The 20,253-nt window shown below is 35.4% G+C and overlaps 1 protein-coding gene across 1 annotated transcript in view; it reads right to left on the minus strand.

The window, feature by feature from the left end:
- Positions 1-246: 246 nt before the first annotated feature.
- Positions 247-20,253, minus strand: part of lobo (lost boys) — a 230,196-nt gene continuing 210,189 nt past the window's right edge. Inside the window, exons 3-15 of the mRNA XM_068763185.1 lie at positions 15,139-15,333; positions 13,103-13,264; positions 12,106-12,291; positions 10,903-11,113; positions 9,892-10,039; positions 8,366-8,475; positions 7,381-7,528; positions 5,975-6,116; positions 5,264-5,398; positions 3,714-3,935; positions 2,344-2,553; positions 1,264-1,355; positions 247-444 (exon numbers count right to left, since the gene is read on the minus strand). Coding sequence (XP_068619286.1) covers positions 294-444; positions 1,264-1,355; positions 2,344-2,553; positions 3,714-3,935; positions 5,264-5,398; positions 5,975-6,116; positions 7,381-7,528; positions 8,366-8,475; positions 9,892-10,039; positions 10,903-11,113; positions 12,106-12,291; positions 13,103-13,264; positions 15,139-15,333 — 2,112 coding nt within the window. The 3' untranslated portion in view covers positions 247-293. The remainder of the gene's footprint in view (positions 445-1,263; positions 1,356-2,343; positions 2,554-3,713; positions 3,936-5,263; positions 5,399-5,974; positions 6,117-7,380; positions 7,529-8,365; positions 8,476-9,891; positions 10,040-10,902; positions 11,114-12,105; positions 12,292-13,102; positions 13,265-15,138; positions 15,334-20,253) is intronic.

A 20,253-nucleotide genomic window follows, 5' to 3' on the forward strand; every position in this document is an offset into this window, starting at 1 on the left:
ATCTATATATTCACAAATTTAAAGCTTTTACACCTTTAACTATTCATCCTGTGTATAACAAAAGTTACAATATTAATATTTATCAGAAGACTTGTAAAGATTTGTGTAGTTTAATAATAGCTAAAGATTCTTTATTAAATCGTTGATACAAGAGTATTAGTACTATTAATTAAATATTCTCACTAATACTATTGCTAATGCATTAACAAGATTTATGGAGCCTTCATTCAACGTCCTATATTTGGTCCTAAATATAAAAACCGGTTTAAAGTTTGTTATTGATACTTCTTGAATTATTTGTAGCTTCTTTTCACGCGGTTATATTCTTTTAGCAGAGGGTGCCTGTTGAGATATTCCTCCAGCGCCCTGAACCTTGGCCCAGAGAGGTCCCTGTGCCTCGTCAGCCGAACTTCCAGCGAATGCACACGAAACGCCAGTTCCGCACTGTCAACATATTACTTTATAGGTGTATTAACGTACATTTTCAATTTATAGAAATATATTTTAGGGTATTTTTACTTCGACGGTGTTGTTCCAGCCCATAGACGCCCATTGCAAGACATGGGTCTCCTCCAAAGATATCTATGGGGGGGATAATATCAAAATGGTCATGCTTGGCTGGCGATCATAGTATGCTATCATGGTACACCAAGAACCCAGAAAACTTGTCTGTAAGCAGCGGCAACCCCATATAATTCCCAATCCTGGGAATCGAACGCATGACCTTCGACCGCAAGTCTAATATTACGCTTTATACTATTTTACAAAGTTTAAAAATTTAAACTAAGAAAGGAACTAATATATAGCTACTTCCGCTATGCAGCAGTAGTCATGCAATGAAATGCACCACCCGCCAATCCGCTGATAAATGCGCGTGCGGTAAACAATGCGAAACGCAACTACCACCGTTAATCTACTCTACACGTGTTTCACCCCTCCACGGGGCATCCTCAGGAGATATCAGATCGACCAGTGCCAAACACCGAGTGGGAAGTAGCTATATATTAGTTCCTTTCTTAGTTAGGATGGACTTCCGCGAGGTAACGCCTGATTCTATTAGATAAAAAATTAAAAACCTAATAAATAGTACATTAAGACCGACAAATGTAAATAATAGTGAAGAAGGAAGCTAAAAACCTTTGACCCCAAGCGAGGAATATTTGATTTTAAAAATCATTCGCTCTGAATATGCTACCTTTTGTTATCTTCTATGATTCATACGTATGTTGAATACTGTTTCAAAAAGAAAGGAATTTTTTTTACCTTGCTGCAAAATAAGCTGTTTCTTTTTCTGGCGTTAGAATAAACTGGTTGGCCAGGTACCACAGTCGTTTCGCTTTGTATTCGTTGTTTAACTGAAAATAAGCATTAATAATTTTATCGACATTGAATTTTTTTATTTAATTATTTATTTGTATACAGTGTAACACGATCGGATCAAACGTGAACTAGGGTGTATGTAGACCGTTTGTTACACCCAACATATGTTTTAATTTAATTTAAACGTCGCTCGTCAATAGCTGGACATGGTCTGTTAAAGTTTCCAAAACACGACACTCAATGTTATAGATTAAATTCTACTCTGAAACAGAAGTTGAAATGCTTCCGAACCGTCGTAATAGCACAGGTTATCCAAATGATAACCGTTGATGACTCAATGCGAAGGGCAGGAGAGATCATAACTTCTGTAAAAATTAAACACCCCATCTTAGGCGGCAGGGAATAGCATCACCATTCACAACACGTAAAGCGGTACCCAGTTTTCAATGTCTAAATCCCATTAAAAATCTGATCCGGAATAAAGTGGAAACCCATCAGCATTGTTATCCCAAGAAAATTTCCCTCAGAAGAGAGAAGGATGTAAGGATTCAAAAGGTAGCGTGAGTGGTTTATATTTTAAAACAGTATAACGTCAGAAGCTATGGTTGCGTTCCTAACGGAGATTTTGTATCTTGACAGATTATACAATGGCTACGGACATAGTATTAAAGACGAGGTTCGGTTTTCTTTATTTTTTTTTGTATTTTCGATATAAACGGATTAATCTCAGTGCTATGTTTTATTATTGATTACTTTTTCACGATACTAATAAAACTAAATTTAGAAACAAACTTAACCTAGAATCACACTGATGCCACATAAGTTATCGTAGCTCTAACTTAATCCAGAAAGATGTATTTTGTCCAAAGAATATTTTGCACATGATACCATACATGCTAAAGCTTTCTTGGTAATTTCCGTCAAAGTTCGGACATCCACCTCTGATGTTTTCTGGTAAGCCTATAATGACATATTAATTGAATATTCCCTGGAAAGCTAAGATGGTAATACGTGTTAACTTACCTTATCATATCTCGCCTGAATGAGGGTCTGTCGCGCAAGTTGCCTGGTTTTGAAGTCGTTTATGCACTGCTCGCGCACGAGGCTTGCCTCCTTGAACGTGAGCGGTGAGCCTGTCCCGTGTCCTGATCCGAACATGCGCGCTAAGTACGGTGCCAGCGGGTCTATCTCGGCCTCCTTTTCACGCTCCGTCACTTCAGCTTTTTGTGCTTCCTAGATAGGAACGAAGTAATATAAAAGCATAGTGCTAAGATAATTCCGAATTCTAAAGAAACCTTGCATTGCTGATAGAAAAGTTACACTAGTTTTTAACTGGGTATAATATGGTGGATTTTATATTTATATTCCCGACGTTTCGAGTGCGTTACAGTATGTGTGTATTTCTCATAGTCTTGATTAGGACAGAGGTCTTGAACATTTTTATGCCTTTGTCATTCAGGGATACCTTCAAACTTGTTAATATTTTTTTATTTTTAGTTAAGTATTTTTGTCCTTCCTATCGACGCTTTGGTTTTTAGTGTAATTATATTAATTATAGGTCACCAGATAGATAGAAGCACCTAGCTATCTAATCTATTTAAGTTACGATCTCATAAAAAAATCTTTCAAAGAAGTCTACAGTCTGAGTGTTAGACAGGCCCATACATTAGATTTAATAAACTTGATTCATTTACACGGTTGATTTTATAATATATATATCAAACATTGTTAATTTTAATTTAAAAAGAGCAAATGTTGAGTTTCAGATGGTGGTTGTTTACTACTCATAATGTAAAATAAACAACCAAGCAAACGTGCGTTTAAATGCATGGTTGAATATAATCATTTGTATTTGAAACCATAAATCCTCGTGAAAGAACATCGATTACTATTAATGTTATCGAATTGTTATTGTAATCAATAATATGAGTATTCACGTAAATCTAAGAAATCGTTAAGAAAATTTAATATGTAAATATTTCGGAAAATGACCACAAAAAGAACTTTGATATCGTTCCCTAGCATAAGCTTTAAGTTAGGTTGAGCCATTTAGTCTTCGTTGAATTGTTATTCAGAGGACCACTTAACATATACTGATACAGATAAGCGTTCATACAAAATTCTATTTTCATTTATAGCTTCCTTTTTTTAGTTTACGCATAATCACACTTGCGTATTCACACACATACACTCTCAAGTCAATTTAAATTTTGAATTTTATTTCCAATCAAATTTACTATTACTGTTTTACTATTAATATATATAATTATAAATAATTATATTATACGTTGTCAACCATACTAACGTTCTATATCAATGTACCAATAAAATAAAAATTGTTATTATTTGAAATAGATATTCTTCGGGAAAATGTTGCGTATCGCTGGTCTGACCTGTTCCTTCCACCCTCGCTTAGCTTCCTCGTTCCTCTCGGTGTCGAAGAGTGCGACGTAGAGCTTGGGCTCGGTGAGCTCGCGATGCCGCTGCACCAGGTAGTCGTTGACGTCGGACTCGCGGTCCCGGATGTGCTTGTTGGTGCGGTTCTCCCACTCCATGTTGTCGCATAGCGCGTAGTAAACATTCAGAGGACGCGGCTGCTTCGCTGTAGGGTCGGCCTAAAAACAATATTTAATAAGAAAATTTTTGACATATATGTACCGTAAAATAAAAAAAAACAAAACAGATTTTGTCACCATACGATGGTTTTAATGACGCCTTGCTTGTGTTTTATATCAGAATTTATCTTGATGTGACGTATACTAAAATGAATTCTACAGTGTATAGTTTTTTTTAAAAATAGACAGTAAAGTTGGGAAAGGACTGCTTTTACTATTGTTACAAAGCTCTAGTTACAGAACCCTCTAAACAATAAACACAGAACCCTAAGATCAAGAACACGCGTGACCTTGAAGTTATTGATAGATTTTCGTGTACGGTTCTCGGAAATTCTAACCGAGTACTATTTCGAACGTACTAGAACCTTATTTGTAGTATAATTAGGTGTACTCTCAATGTCTACAGTTCAGTGCTGTTTTTCGAGTTATAAAATTAAGATCTACGATCAGTGATAATGTGACTATTTGAAAAATTGTGAAAAATTATTTGGAGAGTGATTTCTTGAGCGATTTGGAAGCGAAGTTTGAACTAAGCGAAAGTAACACCAGATGTTAAAGTCATCTGATTTGTAAATAAATGACTCCTTGTGAACCAGTGGTGTTTCATTACAAGTCAGAACGCACAGTACGTAACACAATGTTTTGGTCATTTGTGAAAATTATCACAAAAAAACGATAGAGTTTGTTATAACGTCAAAGGTGCTCTTTATGCATGTATTTTACAGTATTTACCTTGCTATTACGTGTATTGAAGAAATTCTTTACAACAAATAATTTTTAAATTTTTATATAATAGAAATTGTTTAAATTTTTTAATTGGTAGAACAACTTAAAATGTAAAATATATAAATAAGCTACAGTATTAGCAGTGGTAGCCCAACCGTGAAGGAGTGAGAATAGCAATCGTAGGTCTCGGGTTAGATTCCCGGGGTACAATCTTGTATGTCACTTTAAGCATTATTTGTTTAAGATTGCCACTGATCACAAAACAGTTTCCAGAGGATGGGCAGCAGCGTCCGCTGCATACTATAATATCACACTGCGATCGCCAACCCGCCTACCATGCGTGATGATTATAGTATACACCCCTTAGACATTTTTGGGGTATATACCATATCCCATACCTTGCAGTGTGCATCTATGGACTTAAATGACAACTGTATTAAACATATCAGTGAAAGCGATTATAAGAAAAAAAAAACTCTTTTACATTATTTTGCGGCCACTTCTCCGTCATATAAAAATTAAGAAGCAAAGATACTTAATAAAATAATATTATGAATTAATCACAATAAAATGACGTGATGTATATAATAAAATATACTTACAATATATCCGGATGTTTTGTCCGGATAGAAGAGTATCTTTCCACCGGTTTCGGCGAGATTGGGCTTGATGAAGCTGCGGGTGTCGTTGGTGACGAAATTATACGCGTAGTGGTACAGGAGCTCTATGGTGTTATCCTGTAACCAAAATTCTATTGCTATGCTATTTTTCTAAAATTTAGCTTAACATTTCTCAGTGTTATGAATATATTAAAAATTAGTGAAGCGATAAGGACTGAGACTTACGAACGTAGGTCGCGAGTTCGATGACCGGAATACAATCTTACATAATTCATAATTTGCGTCTTAATTATATAGGATTGCCATTGCTTCCATTGCATTGATTCTTAGAGGATAAAAAGCAGCGTCCTCTGCGTGCCCATTATACTACACTGCGATCGCCAACCCGCTTGCCATACGTGGCGATTATGTTACTTCCCTCCATATTTATCTTTGAGCGAGGTATTTGCCCTGCAGTGGGCGTTGATCGAATCAGAAATGAGGTGATCCGTGGACGAACGAAAGTACGAAAAAGAACATAGTCTAGTTGATTGGCAGGTTGTAGCAGCAGTGGATGTTCTGCGGATGAAATGATGATGATGATAAATTCTTTAATTTGAGAAATTAATTTCTAATTTAAATGATTTTTATAATCATCTTTATCATTAAATGATTTTATCATCTGATTAACATGAAACAAATTCTTCAACATACTTGCAGATGAAAGATCCTTTTCCAAATATCGTCTTTGGACGGCACCGTCGGGTTCCTCCCGTACGTCTCAAAAACGTCTTTCACTTGACGTTTCGGTTCGGCCTTGGTTCCTTCCGTGTACAATATTAGCCGGGATTCCAACCTACAATTAATTTTATGTCAAAGTTGTTACGATGGACCGATCTAGTGGCAAAATACTTTGGTAAAAGAGAAGAAAAGGGCCATGGGAAACGCTTTACTTCTCATTATTGAATCTCTACTAATTTATTTCTAGTTACACTTTATATTTGTTAGAAGCTGTAAATTTGCTTATTACCGAAAGATGGCGTTAGTAGTAGAATGCCTTGAGTTATTGTTAGGCGCAAGTGTCGTACAATAGGGTAACGTGCATTGTGAAGTTATTAAAATAGATTCATTGATAAAATACATATCCACGAGAAAATAATTAAACCAATTAAAACTGTGATACTGGTGAGAAATGGATAACTGAAGTATTTGAGGATGTACGAAACGAATGGAATGATTGAGAAAGGAAGATGGAATTGTAGAATGATAGAAGGAGGAAACAAAAGATATTGTGTACTGTGGAACACGAGAATGAAAATAAAATTCAAGTGAAAAAATTATTATGAAATACAACCCTGTTCCCAATCAGGGGGTGGAAGGAGAGGTCCCCAATGGCGGAGCCAAAAAAAAATTGGATACCGCTGTATTAAATCAAGAATAATCATCGTGATCCGACATATTTAAAACATTCCTCACTTCCAAAAAGCTGCTGCTGTAACAATATCACTACCTACCAGAGCATCGAGTTCATCGAGAAAAACTGAAATACTTTATCAGCGGCATTAGCAACTATAGCTTTAATAAACAAGGCTAAGCAGACGCTGCTTCAGATCGTAGCACATATCTATCACATAAATATAGATATTGACAATTTGTATCAATTAAACATTATCTTTAAGTAATTTTAAAAGGAACAAAAGTAAAATATGTGCTTTGTGATCAGGAAAAAAGCCTGAAATTTGTCGTTAATTATTATTTACAACATATTAATAAAACTATCGTTATAAAAATAAGTTGGCGTGATCGCGTATTAAAATTTCCTTACTGTTGAAGTTAATTATTATTTACAACATATTAATAAAACTATCGTTATAAAAATAAGTTGGCGTGATCGCGTACTATAATTGCCTAACTTGAAATTTTATTACAAAAGAGTAAAGACATTCTGTAAATACATGATCGTTAAAAATAATTATTATATCATATCTCCGATAAAATAAATTATTTCCTAAATAAACTCTGAATTTTACATCGTTATTTTTTGTTGACGTTTTGTCATTTATTCAACCAAAACCTAAAAAAAAACTCAAAGTATTAATTTCTTAATTTACATATTTTACCTATCGGCCCTGTCGGTGTAGTACTCGTCGAAGGTCAGCGGCGTGCACACTATGGTGGTGAGGTGGTCAAGTCGCGGGTAGTAGTTGAAGTGAAGTGTTCGTTTACCTTCCACTGACGTCACGGGGGCGTCCATAGAATATTCATGCTCTGTATGTTTGCAAAGTAAAAATGTAAAATTAAAATCGTAAATCACTGAACAGTACAGTACAGATACAATACCGATATATTTTTTTATAATATAAAGGAAAAACTCAGTTACATATTAAACATCTTTTCAAACTTTGTAATTTCGGATAGCGCCGATAGATGACGCAAGTCGTCGATTGCCTCGCGCATTTGTTTCACACGATAGTCGCGCAACACAATGACAACCAATCGCTAAAGCTGGCAATTAAATATTAACGACGAATCAATGAAGACCCAACATATATCTGTATATCCTCGTACTGTCCTCTCATTGCTCAGGATCATAATTCTCTGAAAACGGAGTAATCTTTGACATATACATAATGTGTATGTATATGTCAAAGTATGAACAGTTACATATATTTACATAGTTATACAGTGTAGATACAGATATTCTATCTCTAGCATTTGAAGTTTGGTATTTTAGTACACGATCTGTAAGGACTACGACCGCCCGTAGGGTTGCTGACTTTTCAGTTACTACCAATTGTTTCTACCTTTCTTTATATGACTGAAAAACTAGTTGAAGGCCTGATATTGATTTTGAGATCGCTTAAAATGGACTTATTAGGGTGAAATTATTACATTTCACCCACATACAAAATCAGAAGCATCTTCATCCAGTACCACATTTCGAAAGCATTTTTACGATCTCGGACGGCCTTCTTCAAAGTCTATATTTTAGACCTAGATATGAAGACAACTAAGGACTTAACATTTTTATTATTACTTTAATAATTGTAGATATTAACTCGAGTAAAATATTACACATGTTCCCACTTTGTTCACCAAACTTACTTAACAAATGGTCCTTTCTGCCTATACCGAAGATCTCTCGCACCTCCCTCGCCTTGTGGTCTACGCGACATGTTTCCATCTTGTCAACTCTGTTTCTGTACCATTCGTAACTGTAAACAAAATAGGTTAAATATTATCGAACGAACTCGTATCATTAAGACTACAGTAAGTTATTTATGTAAAAGAAACGGTGGGTCTCTTTTTAAATTGATGCATATCAAAAGTTTAATAATACACTACTTTTCATCAGTCGCCTCGGAAGGCCTGTTCGTCACTCCCGAGCGCCATTGAGTTGAATTGCTAAACACACCTCTAGTGACAGCCCAAGCTAACATCCCCTCTCTGGTGAGAGAGGTACCAGGTCACGCACATGAAGCGGCGTTTGCCAGCCTAACAATCCGATTATATAGTAGAATGCATAGGCCCAGGTCAAGGTTCCCAAGGGAACTTTCGAAACCTCTTCGCACTGCCCCCTCAACCCATAGACATGCAAATGCTATTTGGCCAGTGTGTGTCCAGTTAAAAAAAAAGATCAGTCGTGGGCACAATTTTGCGCTTCCAAATCAAGCGTGAAACTGAATAATTGTTGTTCATGCGTAACACCTGCTACCTGTTACTCTTCGTTTTGTCGAAAAGTTAAACTTCTGTAATCTCTAAAACTCTCGTATGAATCTAGGCAAAATTTACAGTAATGAAGGTGCAAACGAAACTTACTACCTATTCAAGCCAAAATTCTCAAGCATTAGGCATTAAAAAATAAGAAAGGGTGAATTATAGCATATTCTTCTTTTCAGCCGATAAACGCCTACTGAAAACTGGCCTTCCCCAAAGATTGACACGATGACAGATCTTGCGCTACCCACATCTAGCGACTTTCGGCGATCTTAACTATGTCGACGGTCCATCTTATTGGGGGCCTACCCACGCAGCATCTGTCGGCTCGTGGTGACCACTCGAGAAACTTTTAGCCCCAATCGTCGTCGGCTGCAAGAGCGATGTGCCCAGCCCACTGCCACGTCGAACTAGCAATTTTTTGAGCTATGTCCGTGAATATGGTTCTTTTGCAGATCTTATTTCTGATTCGATTCCATAGTATAACCCCAAGCATATGTCTCTCCATTACTCTATGTGCGTGCGTTGCGGACGTCTCAGATCCGTAAGTCATCTCTGGCAACACACATTGGCCAAAGACTTTCGTCTTTAATACAAAAAAAAGAAACCGAAACATAAGTAGTTATACTCGGGTAGACCAATACTATTACTATCTAGAAAATGAATGTAAACGGGCGTATTGTCAGGGAGGTCTAGGGAGTAATATGAGTTTACATAAACTACTATTGACTAGCTAAACGAAGGTCTAAAGGTTACGTGCGTTGCGTTTGCGTAACTTAATAGAATGTCACACAAGTTCTACACAGTTTATATTGATTCTCGCCTAACCTAAAAGAGATTTGAAACAAAATTAAAAAATTACATGTTTTGCATTGTGGTTTCTAGATGGTATGTGAAACAATTATTATACTCACGTAAGAATCGGGACGCTCAATGCGTAATCTTCGAATATTTTGATTCTTTTGACGACCCCGTCACACTGGGAGTACGGCGAAAAGAGCTCTAACAAAACCTTCTTGTAATGCACAACCTTGTGTGAGCCGGGGTAGCGTTGTTCGTATTCTGTACAAAATGTATACATTAATACCCAGCTTATGACCTATATATTCACCTCCTTAAGGCTTCTTTAAAGTGATCACTCTGAAAAATGTAACATTTTTTTTCTAGAGGAATGCGTTAGGTCATTAACTTCTAGCAGTACAGTTTGCGGTAACAGATAATAAACTATAATTAATTTTAATATACAGTAAACGGAATTTTAAAAACAAAAATTTTCTTACTAATAATGATGACGTTTGATTTTTGAAAGTAGTGTACCATGTGACAGCAAACAAATAAATTCACTAATGTTGAAGGATGTACATTATAAAACCACACCGCACACATTAACTATACTTAATAACTATATTAATAATAATAACTAATTATAACTACTATAAATAAGTTATTCATTCACTTTATATTATTGCTTAAAATTGTATGTTGTTTTGTCCCCCCCTACCGGGGGCCTGTCGTACATCCACGCCTTGGATACACAGGGACATTATTTTTCTTAAAAAGTTTTTCATAAACAATTTAATTTTTATCTTTTGTCCTTTTCGATATCTTCCAAACATCTTTTTACTATTCATCACATAATCTATCGTTTCTTACCATACTTAATTTTCCTTTCTTACAACGCCTTCCATACTTCGCCTTCACTTCCAGAATACAACTTGTTACATTTTTATTTTTGTTATATACTACATTTACTTTTATTTATATTTGTTGTATTTTATTTTATTTAGTTCTAATATTCCATAGTCTCACAATTTAAACCCCATTCTAGTTTTATATAATTAGGACTTATTTCTTTTAATTACGTAACTTATAACCTTTTTGCAGTACTCTTAGAATATGTGGCGTCTTTCTTAGTATAATCTTACCGTCAATACTGATGTCCAGTTTCTCCACCCAGCTCGCGGGCGCGTCCAAGTGTTTCTCAGTCAAGATCGCAGTTGCTCGATCCGCGCAGTCCACGCCCGTCAACTGCCGCCGATGATTTGGCTCGCCGGCAAGGAGATGTTCCCAGCAACTCAAGTCACCCAGGTCGTAATTTAACGACCCTAAGCCATTCTCATACGACTGTATATTTACCTAAAAGTAACTTTAAACATAATAACGTTAAGAATATTTACGATAACCGTGATGGAATGAGATAAATGACAGGTGGTTTTTAAAAATAATTTTGTTTAATCAGAGATATATAGGTTGATTTATTACAAGTGTAAAAGATTTAAAGGGGTGAAAGTATTGCTCATTTCCTGTATCCTATAACTAATCACTCTATAGTTATAAACTCGCAGAATAAGCATTTAAATCTTGCAAATATCTTTGATTATAACACGCTTTCCTCTCTTAAATGGAAGGTGCATAAACGCCCGGTTCCTGGGGCCCAAAATCGATTCTTAAAAACCGTAGTATCTCTTTCAGGGGCAAATACTCGACAACCAAGTAGGGTCACTTGAACCAACAAAATTGAAAACTACACTCCAATAAATGCAGTAGTTCGACACCGTTAGACCTATTTGAATATTTGGGTTGCTGATTCTAGATCCTGTTTTTATTCCTTCAGTACTCATTGGTGCTTTTTAAACCACCAAGACGAGCTGTAGGAGGGTTTATACCACATTTATATCTGGATGTGATTCTATTCCGATGTCCTGATCTTCTGCTGCAGATGAGGAGCTCTATTATTCTTACGATTTAACATCACTCTATTATCATTTGTTTGGCATTTTTATATAGCGATTCATTGTAACCTCTTAACTCTATGATGTAATTAACGAAATATTCAATCAATTTGCAAAAATGTGATTAAAATTTTTGATAGAGGAATATACATCTAGACGTATAGTCGATTCTGTCCGATTTAATTTTACATTTATACTTAACTTATCTAACGCGATAAATGACTGTCACATAAGTTGTAGGGGCTCTTATATAGCATATTTTAGTTTCATGTCATACTTTTCATTTCATTCACACACAAGCACGTACGCATGCATTTAACAATACTTGCGAGTACATTTTTGTTAATATTACTCCTAAATTATTATTAATTCTATATTATTTATTCTAGTACTTACGTAATAATTTTCATTGTTATAAACAGATTCCAGAAATTGATATTGTTGTGCGTCGACTGGATAGCCCTTGCCTTCGCTTGGTTCGATGAAGAAAGGCGCCTCGACGCCCATGAAGCCGGGCACAACTAAAACCCATGCGTGAGAGCGCCAGCCGTCGATACTGTCCGGCGGAGGTTTCTCTAACTCCTAGAAATGTACTTGATTTCATTGGCTATAGATTCGTACGAAATTATCATGTTAAGGTTTAAATATAGAATGTCTGAGAATAAAGCTGTTCCGTTTCTGTACCGGACTTACACCTAATTTCAATAACATTGGAACGTGCGGTACACAACAGAACTAAGGTAAACAAGTACTGTGACCTAGTTCATAAAATAACATGGAATAATTGAACATTGAATTTGTATGCGTAGAGAGAGCTTATAGAGATCTCTCTATAAGCAGTTGAAGAGTTTAGGCTCGCCAAGAGAGAACATAAACTCGTTCCTGGAAGGTTTTTCAAAGCAGCTTGGCAGAAGAAACTCTGATAACCTATCTATCTATACGCTTGACGTTTGACCACCAACTAGCCCACTGAAAGGCGACGATGTGGTCAAAGATTGAGAACGCAGACTCAGTAGGTACCTATTTACTCTGACCCAAAATGGCATGGGTTTTAATTCTAGGGCAATAAAGAAGCTGGTAGAACGTTCTATATTCGGTACTTCTCCAAGGAAACTTCACAGTGTAAGGGTGGCAGTGGGCCGATTTCCTACTCATCCTATAGAGAAAAGATAAGGTAATGTATTCCCCAAAATTAATCCTGCAAAAGTTGACAGACACCAGATAGAAAGATTCCATGTTAACATTTATATCGACCATCCAACATCTCGAAAATATTAACGCATATAAGTTTAATTTGAGTCAATGGGACATACCTTCTCATGTCTGAGAATGAAAAAGGGCAGATTCTGCATTATGAGATCATGTACGATTTATTTGTATTGTTAAAAATTACCGCAATCCTCTCTTGTCTTGCTCTTTCGATCTTGTCTAACTCTTTCTGTCTGAGACCTTCTTCCTTAATATCCATATCCCTGCAGTACTTAGACGTGAAGTCGGGTAGCGGTACCAGGCGATACCGCGGCTCGGTATCCGGCGGCTTAGGTGCTTCTACAACCTGGAATATTTTACGAAGAAATTTATAAAAATACACATTTTTTTAACATCTAACCCTTTGTCGAAAGAATTTCATAAAAGCTGTTCTTAGCTTATATCTACGTAATTAAGGATATACTATTACAAAATTAATAGTGTTTAAAAGTTATAATTCCAGAGATATCGTGATGAGTAGGTTCGTAGGTGAAAAATAGATAGATAGTTATATATGTTGTACCTTAGTTATTTTTAAGCCATTCCATTTCGTAACACATTGTATAATTCAGAAGGATATAATTAAGGGGCACACCTAGTGTGATAGCCAAAAAAAAGGCGATTTTTGGGAATTATTAAAAAAAAAACTAGTTAATCAATCGTTTTAAAATTTTGAGAGTATGTTTATACATGTTTTGAGAATACACAGTAAAATTTTCAAAATAATATATTAAATATTTTTAAAATAACACGCGATCTCCGGCGGCGCCAAAAAAAAAGGTCCTCCACTGCTGGAGTGATTGCAGCCTTTTCCATTGATAAAACCTAAAAAAAAAAATTCTCGTTAAACAAAAACATATTGTCTGTACGATGACCCTCGGGCGAACCAAAAAATCAAAAATTGACAAAATGGCTGCATGTTGAAAAAAAAAGTTAAATTTTACCCAAAATTTTGGTCGTTTTTGGCCTACCAAAATCCGATTTTTGATCAGATCAAAAAACTGGAGGGTCATCGTATGGAGAACTATATAGAGAAGATGTGAAAAAAATTTGATAGCGATCGGATCATTTGTCTCCGAGTAATCACTTCAGCAAATTCGAAAAATGCTGTTTCGAGAAAAACGCGTTTAAAGATAAATGATCGTTTTCACTGTTATAAATGGATTAAAGTCATACTTACAGCTAATCTGCTATTCCAGGCCCATATATTTCACCTTCCTCTTCCTCAAAAAGGTCTTGTTAAGCTGAAGAAGCTTTTCTTCGAGATGATCGACCCTCTTTTGAAGAAGCCCGTTGGCGATGATCTTGCTAGATCCATTAGTCCGCAAAAAAGATTGATCCCATTTATTTCGACGCCCAAAAGACGCATCACAGCAACAAGATGTCTATTTATTTCAAATGCATTATCGATCATTGGTCCAGAATTAATGTACGAATTACCACATTCACAAATGACAGCTATTTTAAACCCCAGGCCTCTTGGACTTGCCTGATTAAAAGTAATTTCCTTGTGACAAGTTTTGCACATCACTAAATTGCTGATTGCACTAAAAACTGAGACAAACTGTAGAATACAATATCCATGGGATGGGTCAATCACAATATTCTCATCATTTTTATGCAATCGTTTCTCTGCGGACGTACTTGTATGCCGTAGATTGCTCAAATGTATGTTGGTTTCCAGTAAATTTTCGTTTTTTTGTTTTTCATCGGTATCTGGCAACATCGTGAGTTCCCTTTTGATTTTTTACTTTTATTGTTTACTCATTTTTATTTAATAAAATGCGCTTACGAACTACTCGATACAACGGTCAGAATAAAACTAAATGTATCTGGCTCCGAAAATACGTGACGTGGCAGTAAACGAAAAATACACCGAAATAATTATATTTAAATATTTCTGTATACTTGGAGGTTGACAATAGAAACCGGAATCCTATTCGCAAAGGTTGGAAAAGACTGTAGACTCCGAACAGTAGCTCAGGAATGTCCCGTAGCCAATGCAACTACCTAACTGCCGAGCGGCTACTCTTTTAAACGGCTGTAACTCAAAAACTATTTAAGATATCGATTCAAAATTTTAGTATGTTATTTTTAAAGGTATAACCTATCGAAATATGAAATATAAAAAAAATCGATTTTTTGAAAATTTCACACTAGGTGTGCCCCTTAACAACTCACAGGTCTTTCATCTGGTAAACAAGGGCATTCGGTCCGGTAACGGATGGCCATGCAGACGTCGCGTTTTGCGCAGCCGACCACCACATACGCATCATATCCGCCGCCCAGCAGCCAGGAGACCAAAACGTGCGCCAGCTCGAATGGATTACCGCTGCGTCGCATTATTACTGTATACGGCGACATGATGCGTTCCGGCTGAAAAAATATTGTGTTGAATTAAACGCCATCTATTAATATAAAACAGTAACGTTGACTTTATTACTCTCTAAGATTGAAAGGTCACAGTAGTTTTATAAAACAACACTAGGGGGCGCTATAATATATTTCTTAAATTTTAATTTATATCTAAAGCATTTGTTACATGTTTGCGCCATTCGCAAAAGTTACAATTGAACGACTTTTTTAGTGAGCAACAATTTTAATAACACAAATAATATTTTAAACCTGAAACAATGTAAACCACTTTTTTATTTTTTATTCATATAAAATATACGTCCATAATTTTATAGGTACAAAAAAGTAGGTATATATTAAAAATATATACCAACAACCACTATTCAACAATACTGATTTTTATATAAATTATACCGGTATGATATATACGTACACAATTATTGCATCTTAACCCGATTTTCTTATTTATTTGCACATATATTTTAAATATTGTGAATATTGTACACACGTTATACAAGCAGGTGTATCGGAATTTTTAGTAGTTGTAACTCTTGTATGATTTTAATCACATCCTAGCATCTGTTTCTGGTGTGCCTTTCTAATAAATAAATAATAATACCATCTCTTGCCATGTTCATAACATAAAAATTACAATAATTTAAGTGGTTAAATGGAACTTCAGGTGATAGTTAAAAATACTACCAAAAAGTGTAACTTTTCAGCTAACGCGCGATTTTCTTTAAGACTCTAGAAGTCGATATGCTACGCCGCAAATCACAGATTCTTTCATACGAGTCATACAAATCTAAAATTTTCTGCATATAAAATATTCGCTGTTGTGATATTTAAAACAAGGTGTTCTTAAAAATGTCTCCGTCTCAAAATAATAAGCGAATATAGCAAACATTTTTTTAACTTAACAGTAAACAACGATAAAGAAACGTCTATTCTGAAAGAATCTAAAATTTACTTTAGATTTATTTTTGTGTAGTCTACTGCTTAGACATATTTTAAAGTGTCGATAAAAGTGCAATGAGTCAAAAAAAGTTTGACTTTTGTAGGTACATCCAAATACATGTTTGAACTCGACGCCAACATGGATAGTTATCTAAAAAACATGTAACATTCCATTTATTAACCGCAAAGTCACCGAAAAGATTCATTCACATAAATAAATAAAATAAGACGCATTCAGACCATTATTATAATGGACTTACAAACGTCTTAACCGTACAATAAAGATAAACAAATTGCGACACTTGTTCTCGAATAAAATCATAAACGGTTCATTGTTGCGTGACTACCCCGCGCCAAGGAGGAGGGGGAGGGGAGAGGTCTGAGAGGCCACCCGGCAAATTGAATCTAAAGTTGAGTGAAAACAAAGTCGGTGGCCGCAACTTTTGCGACTGCCTTTCGCTTTTCGCTGAAAACTTTTGATCACTCTCACTGGGCGAGCTTCTTTCTTTGTCGTTTTCTTACTACGGCATCCATTGAGAAAAGTTTTTAATGTCTCCGCGTGTAGTTTCATTGAAGCGGTTTATGTGTTGCGACTTGCTGATTCTATTTTTAAATTATTGCAGTTATTTTGTAGAATATGCAACATAAAAGTAGATCATGTTTTTACGTAGAGATACTTGATATAATAACGTAATGATATACTCTCTAAGTCGAAAGGAAAAAATTATCTTAAAATCAGAACATGCAAATATATTTATATATATATATATATATATATATATATATATATATATATATATATATATATATATATATATATATATATATATATATATATATATATATATATATATATATATATTCTCCAGAATATATAAATAGATATACTAGTATAAGTTAAGCGATGAAATAGTAACAATAGCGGGTAAGAAATGGAGAAGAAAGACGAATAATAGAGAAGTTTGGTCTGAAAAAAAGAAATAAAGGAAAAACATGTGGGAGCGTAAAACTTTAAAAATAATCATACATTTATATATCAATAAATACTTCCGAAGAAGAGTATTTTAAATAAAATTTATCCTTATTTTCTGTCTGTATGTTGTAATTGAGTCGAGATTTGATATCAAATTTTTGCTGGTTGTTCAAAAAACAAAACATAGTTTATCCCATAATAATTGTTAAAAATCAAGTTTGGTTAGGTTAGCTATGCCCGACAGAAGTTTTAACAAAAAGAATGCATTTGACCAAACATAGATAATGTACTAAGAAACAATAAGAGGTGACATTAAAGACATTTATATTTAGAGTACAAATGATGTACCAGTAAAGTCACAAGAATAATAAATAATTATTTAATACAATTTCAAATTATTATGTAAGATTTGGATTTCATTTGCGTGAATGAAAAATCACGTGCATTATTTTTTTAAAAGTGCTCCGTTACATGTAGTGAACGACAATGAATTGTGAATTAAAATTTCACGTCGCATAGTTTCACGGAATTCAGCTGTTTATTGATCACTTCTATTATGCGATTTAAAATTAAAGAATTATTCTTTGTGGGAGATAGCAGAATCATTTGTAGAAAAACGTTGACTGTCACGGCTATTTCTAGAAATCTGGCCTAAAATGACAATTTGATTGAATAAAATTATATTGTTAAAAAATCTCATTCTACATCACATTACCTATGTAACGTTTTGTTAGTCGTTGTATTCCGTATGACAGAGATAGTGCTCTACGAAGCCGAAATTAGCCGATTGTGTCTTTCCAAAGGTCGATGTGCAATATTTATCGCCAGGTACTGTAGCGTATAGTTATCATAAAAAAGCATGAAAATGTGTTTTTTTTTTATTAGAAACAAAGTGAAGTAGTAAAATTATATTTTATTTTCTGATATCGAACGTTTTGTTTGTTTTTTTTTTAAATCTGTTCGTGAAAGTCAAAAAGGATTTTTTGTTCTTTTCCCAGATGCCGTCTATCGATATTAGCACTAATATATTTCTAGTATAATCGTAGCGGCACAAAAATGCCAAGTAAATACAGGACGAGATAACTAGTAGTTGGCGTCCTAGAAAACGCAATCTACGAATTATCTCGCAGTTGGCATTCAACGTGTTAATGCCGCTGCCAACCGATCCTAATGGAAGTCTCTGCGGGAAGTCTTTGCTCAGTAGGGGACATCTAACGGCTGAAATGCCGATGATGATGACGGGACGATGATGTCGAGTCATAAATATAGCTTTTGTACACGAATAAATAAAATTTAAAAAATCTATCAAATATTGTAAATGATTGTCTTTAGTTTTATTTTTTTGTAATTATGTTTCATTATAGCGAGAAATGGATTTTTATTCTATCTTATTTATTTATTTTACTCCCTTTAAATTTTGAATGACGGCTTATAGAAATATAATTTACCGAATTACGTCAAGAGAAAACGTATTAAGAATGAACCGTTTTAAAAGTACAAAGGAGGGAAGTAGGTGATAGCACGTAATGCCGGGCTGGATTATATAGCTGCGGGTGCAATTTCCGTAAGTACGGGGCGCGGGCCGCGCAAATTGGAGCAGGACACGTTCACGGGGTCGACCGCTTTACGGGAAGCTTGTAGTCCGATGTTCGTGGTAGTTTCTCTAATCTCTACAATGTGGTGTTCTTATTTCAAAAAATTACAGAGCGTAGATGAGCTTTTGGAATATCTAAAACAGATCGTTGCAAAAACTGGCACTGATCATTTTATTTTTTAAGAGGATACACGTATCGTTATAATTTTTAAACATAATATAAAATTGCGGTTGAATTTATACTTGCATCCGATTTATTCTAAAATAAATATGTAAAATATGGGGCTCTTTAGAATTAGATATAATTCATTCATTCTACGACCAATGTCACGGAACTGACACGTGGTCTCTTACTTCGGTTCTCATTGGCAAGCTCTCTATCGCTCAATGAGCCAAGAAGACAGTTAAAGTCGTTTCTTTACGAGATCTGATTTGATGAATTTGATGAGAGCAAAGTAGTTGACATAACCCAACTAGTTGGCAAGTAAAAAGTGGGTTACAAAGCAGGAGTGGAGGCCCCGGGCCGCCAAGTACAGCTATGACATCCATCCAAAAAGTGGACAGACGATGTTATAAAAGTCGTTGAAATCTATAAATAATCGAATTGGTAAAGTCGTTCTCGGGTTTTGTGCGTTGCAAAACAAATTCGACAATTAATATTTATTAATATAAGATAGTATACTATAGTTGAAGGTGCATACACGCCTTCACCCAAATCTCTTAAGACACAAAGACGTCACTCCAAAATGAGAGCTCTGCCACGTGTCCGGCACATAGGGCGGCCAGTACATAATGAATGCAGGCGGGTACATAGCGTACATAGTGAGTACCTAGTGCTCCGAGAATACGGGCACCGCAGAGCTAGCGCAAATTAGACCGTACCACGTTCCTCGCTTTGAGATGCGCTTGACCAAGCGTTATTCGAATTTCAAGCAAGACGCCGGAGCGATAGTGTTGCGCGTGCTACCTTGCTGTTATCGATACGCTACGCTCGCGATGCCTTAGGGATGACACTCGATCTTATTTATAGTTTACCGTTTAATGAAATATATTCACAGTTAGTAAAATAATTTTAATCCTAAATCAAAAATATTTTTCTATTCCGTAGTAATAAGTAAGATTTATATTTTCAAATTATTACTGGACTCTCCATTAGTAATGCTCGAAGAAAGCAAAGGATGGGATAGTATGAAAAGACCTCTTCATCGATTCCGTCAAACCCTTTCAGCAGTGAAGAGATGACGCGGAAGAAGTTTTTAAAATATTGGTTCGAAAACCAACCAGTGTCGTCAGAAACGTGTTCGGCTTGGCGACCTCCGTTTTCAACTTCCGACTACTTTTGTAAGAAGCGATGCTTTAGCTTCTTCTACCGCTTCTCCTCCCAACCCTAATGCGTTCCGAAGCGGTAGTAACATCA

This window comes from Battus philenor, unplaced genomic scaffold (assembly GCF_028537555.1).
Source record: "Battus philenor isolate CCGP_79_NKW_IND1 unplaced genomic scaffold, ilBatPhil1.0.hap1 SCAF_17, whole genome shotgun sequence".
In the NCBI taxonomy this organism is placed as follows: Eukaryota; Metazoa; Arthropoda; class Insecta; order Lepidoptera; family Papilionidae; genus Battus; species Battus philenor.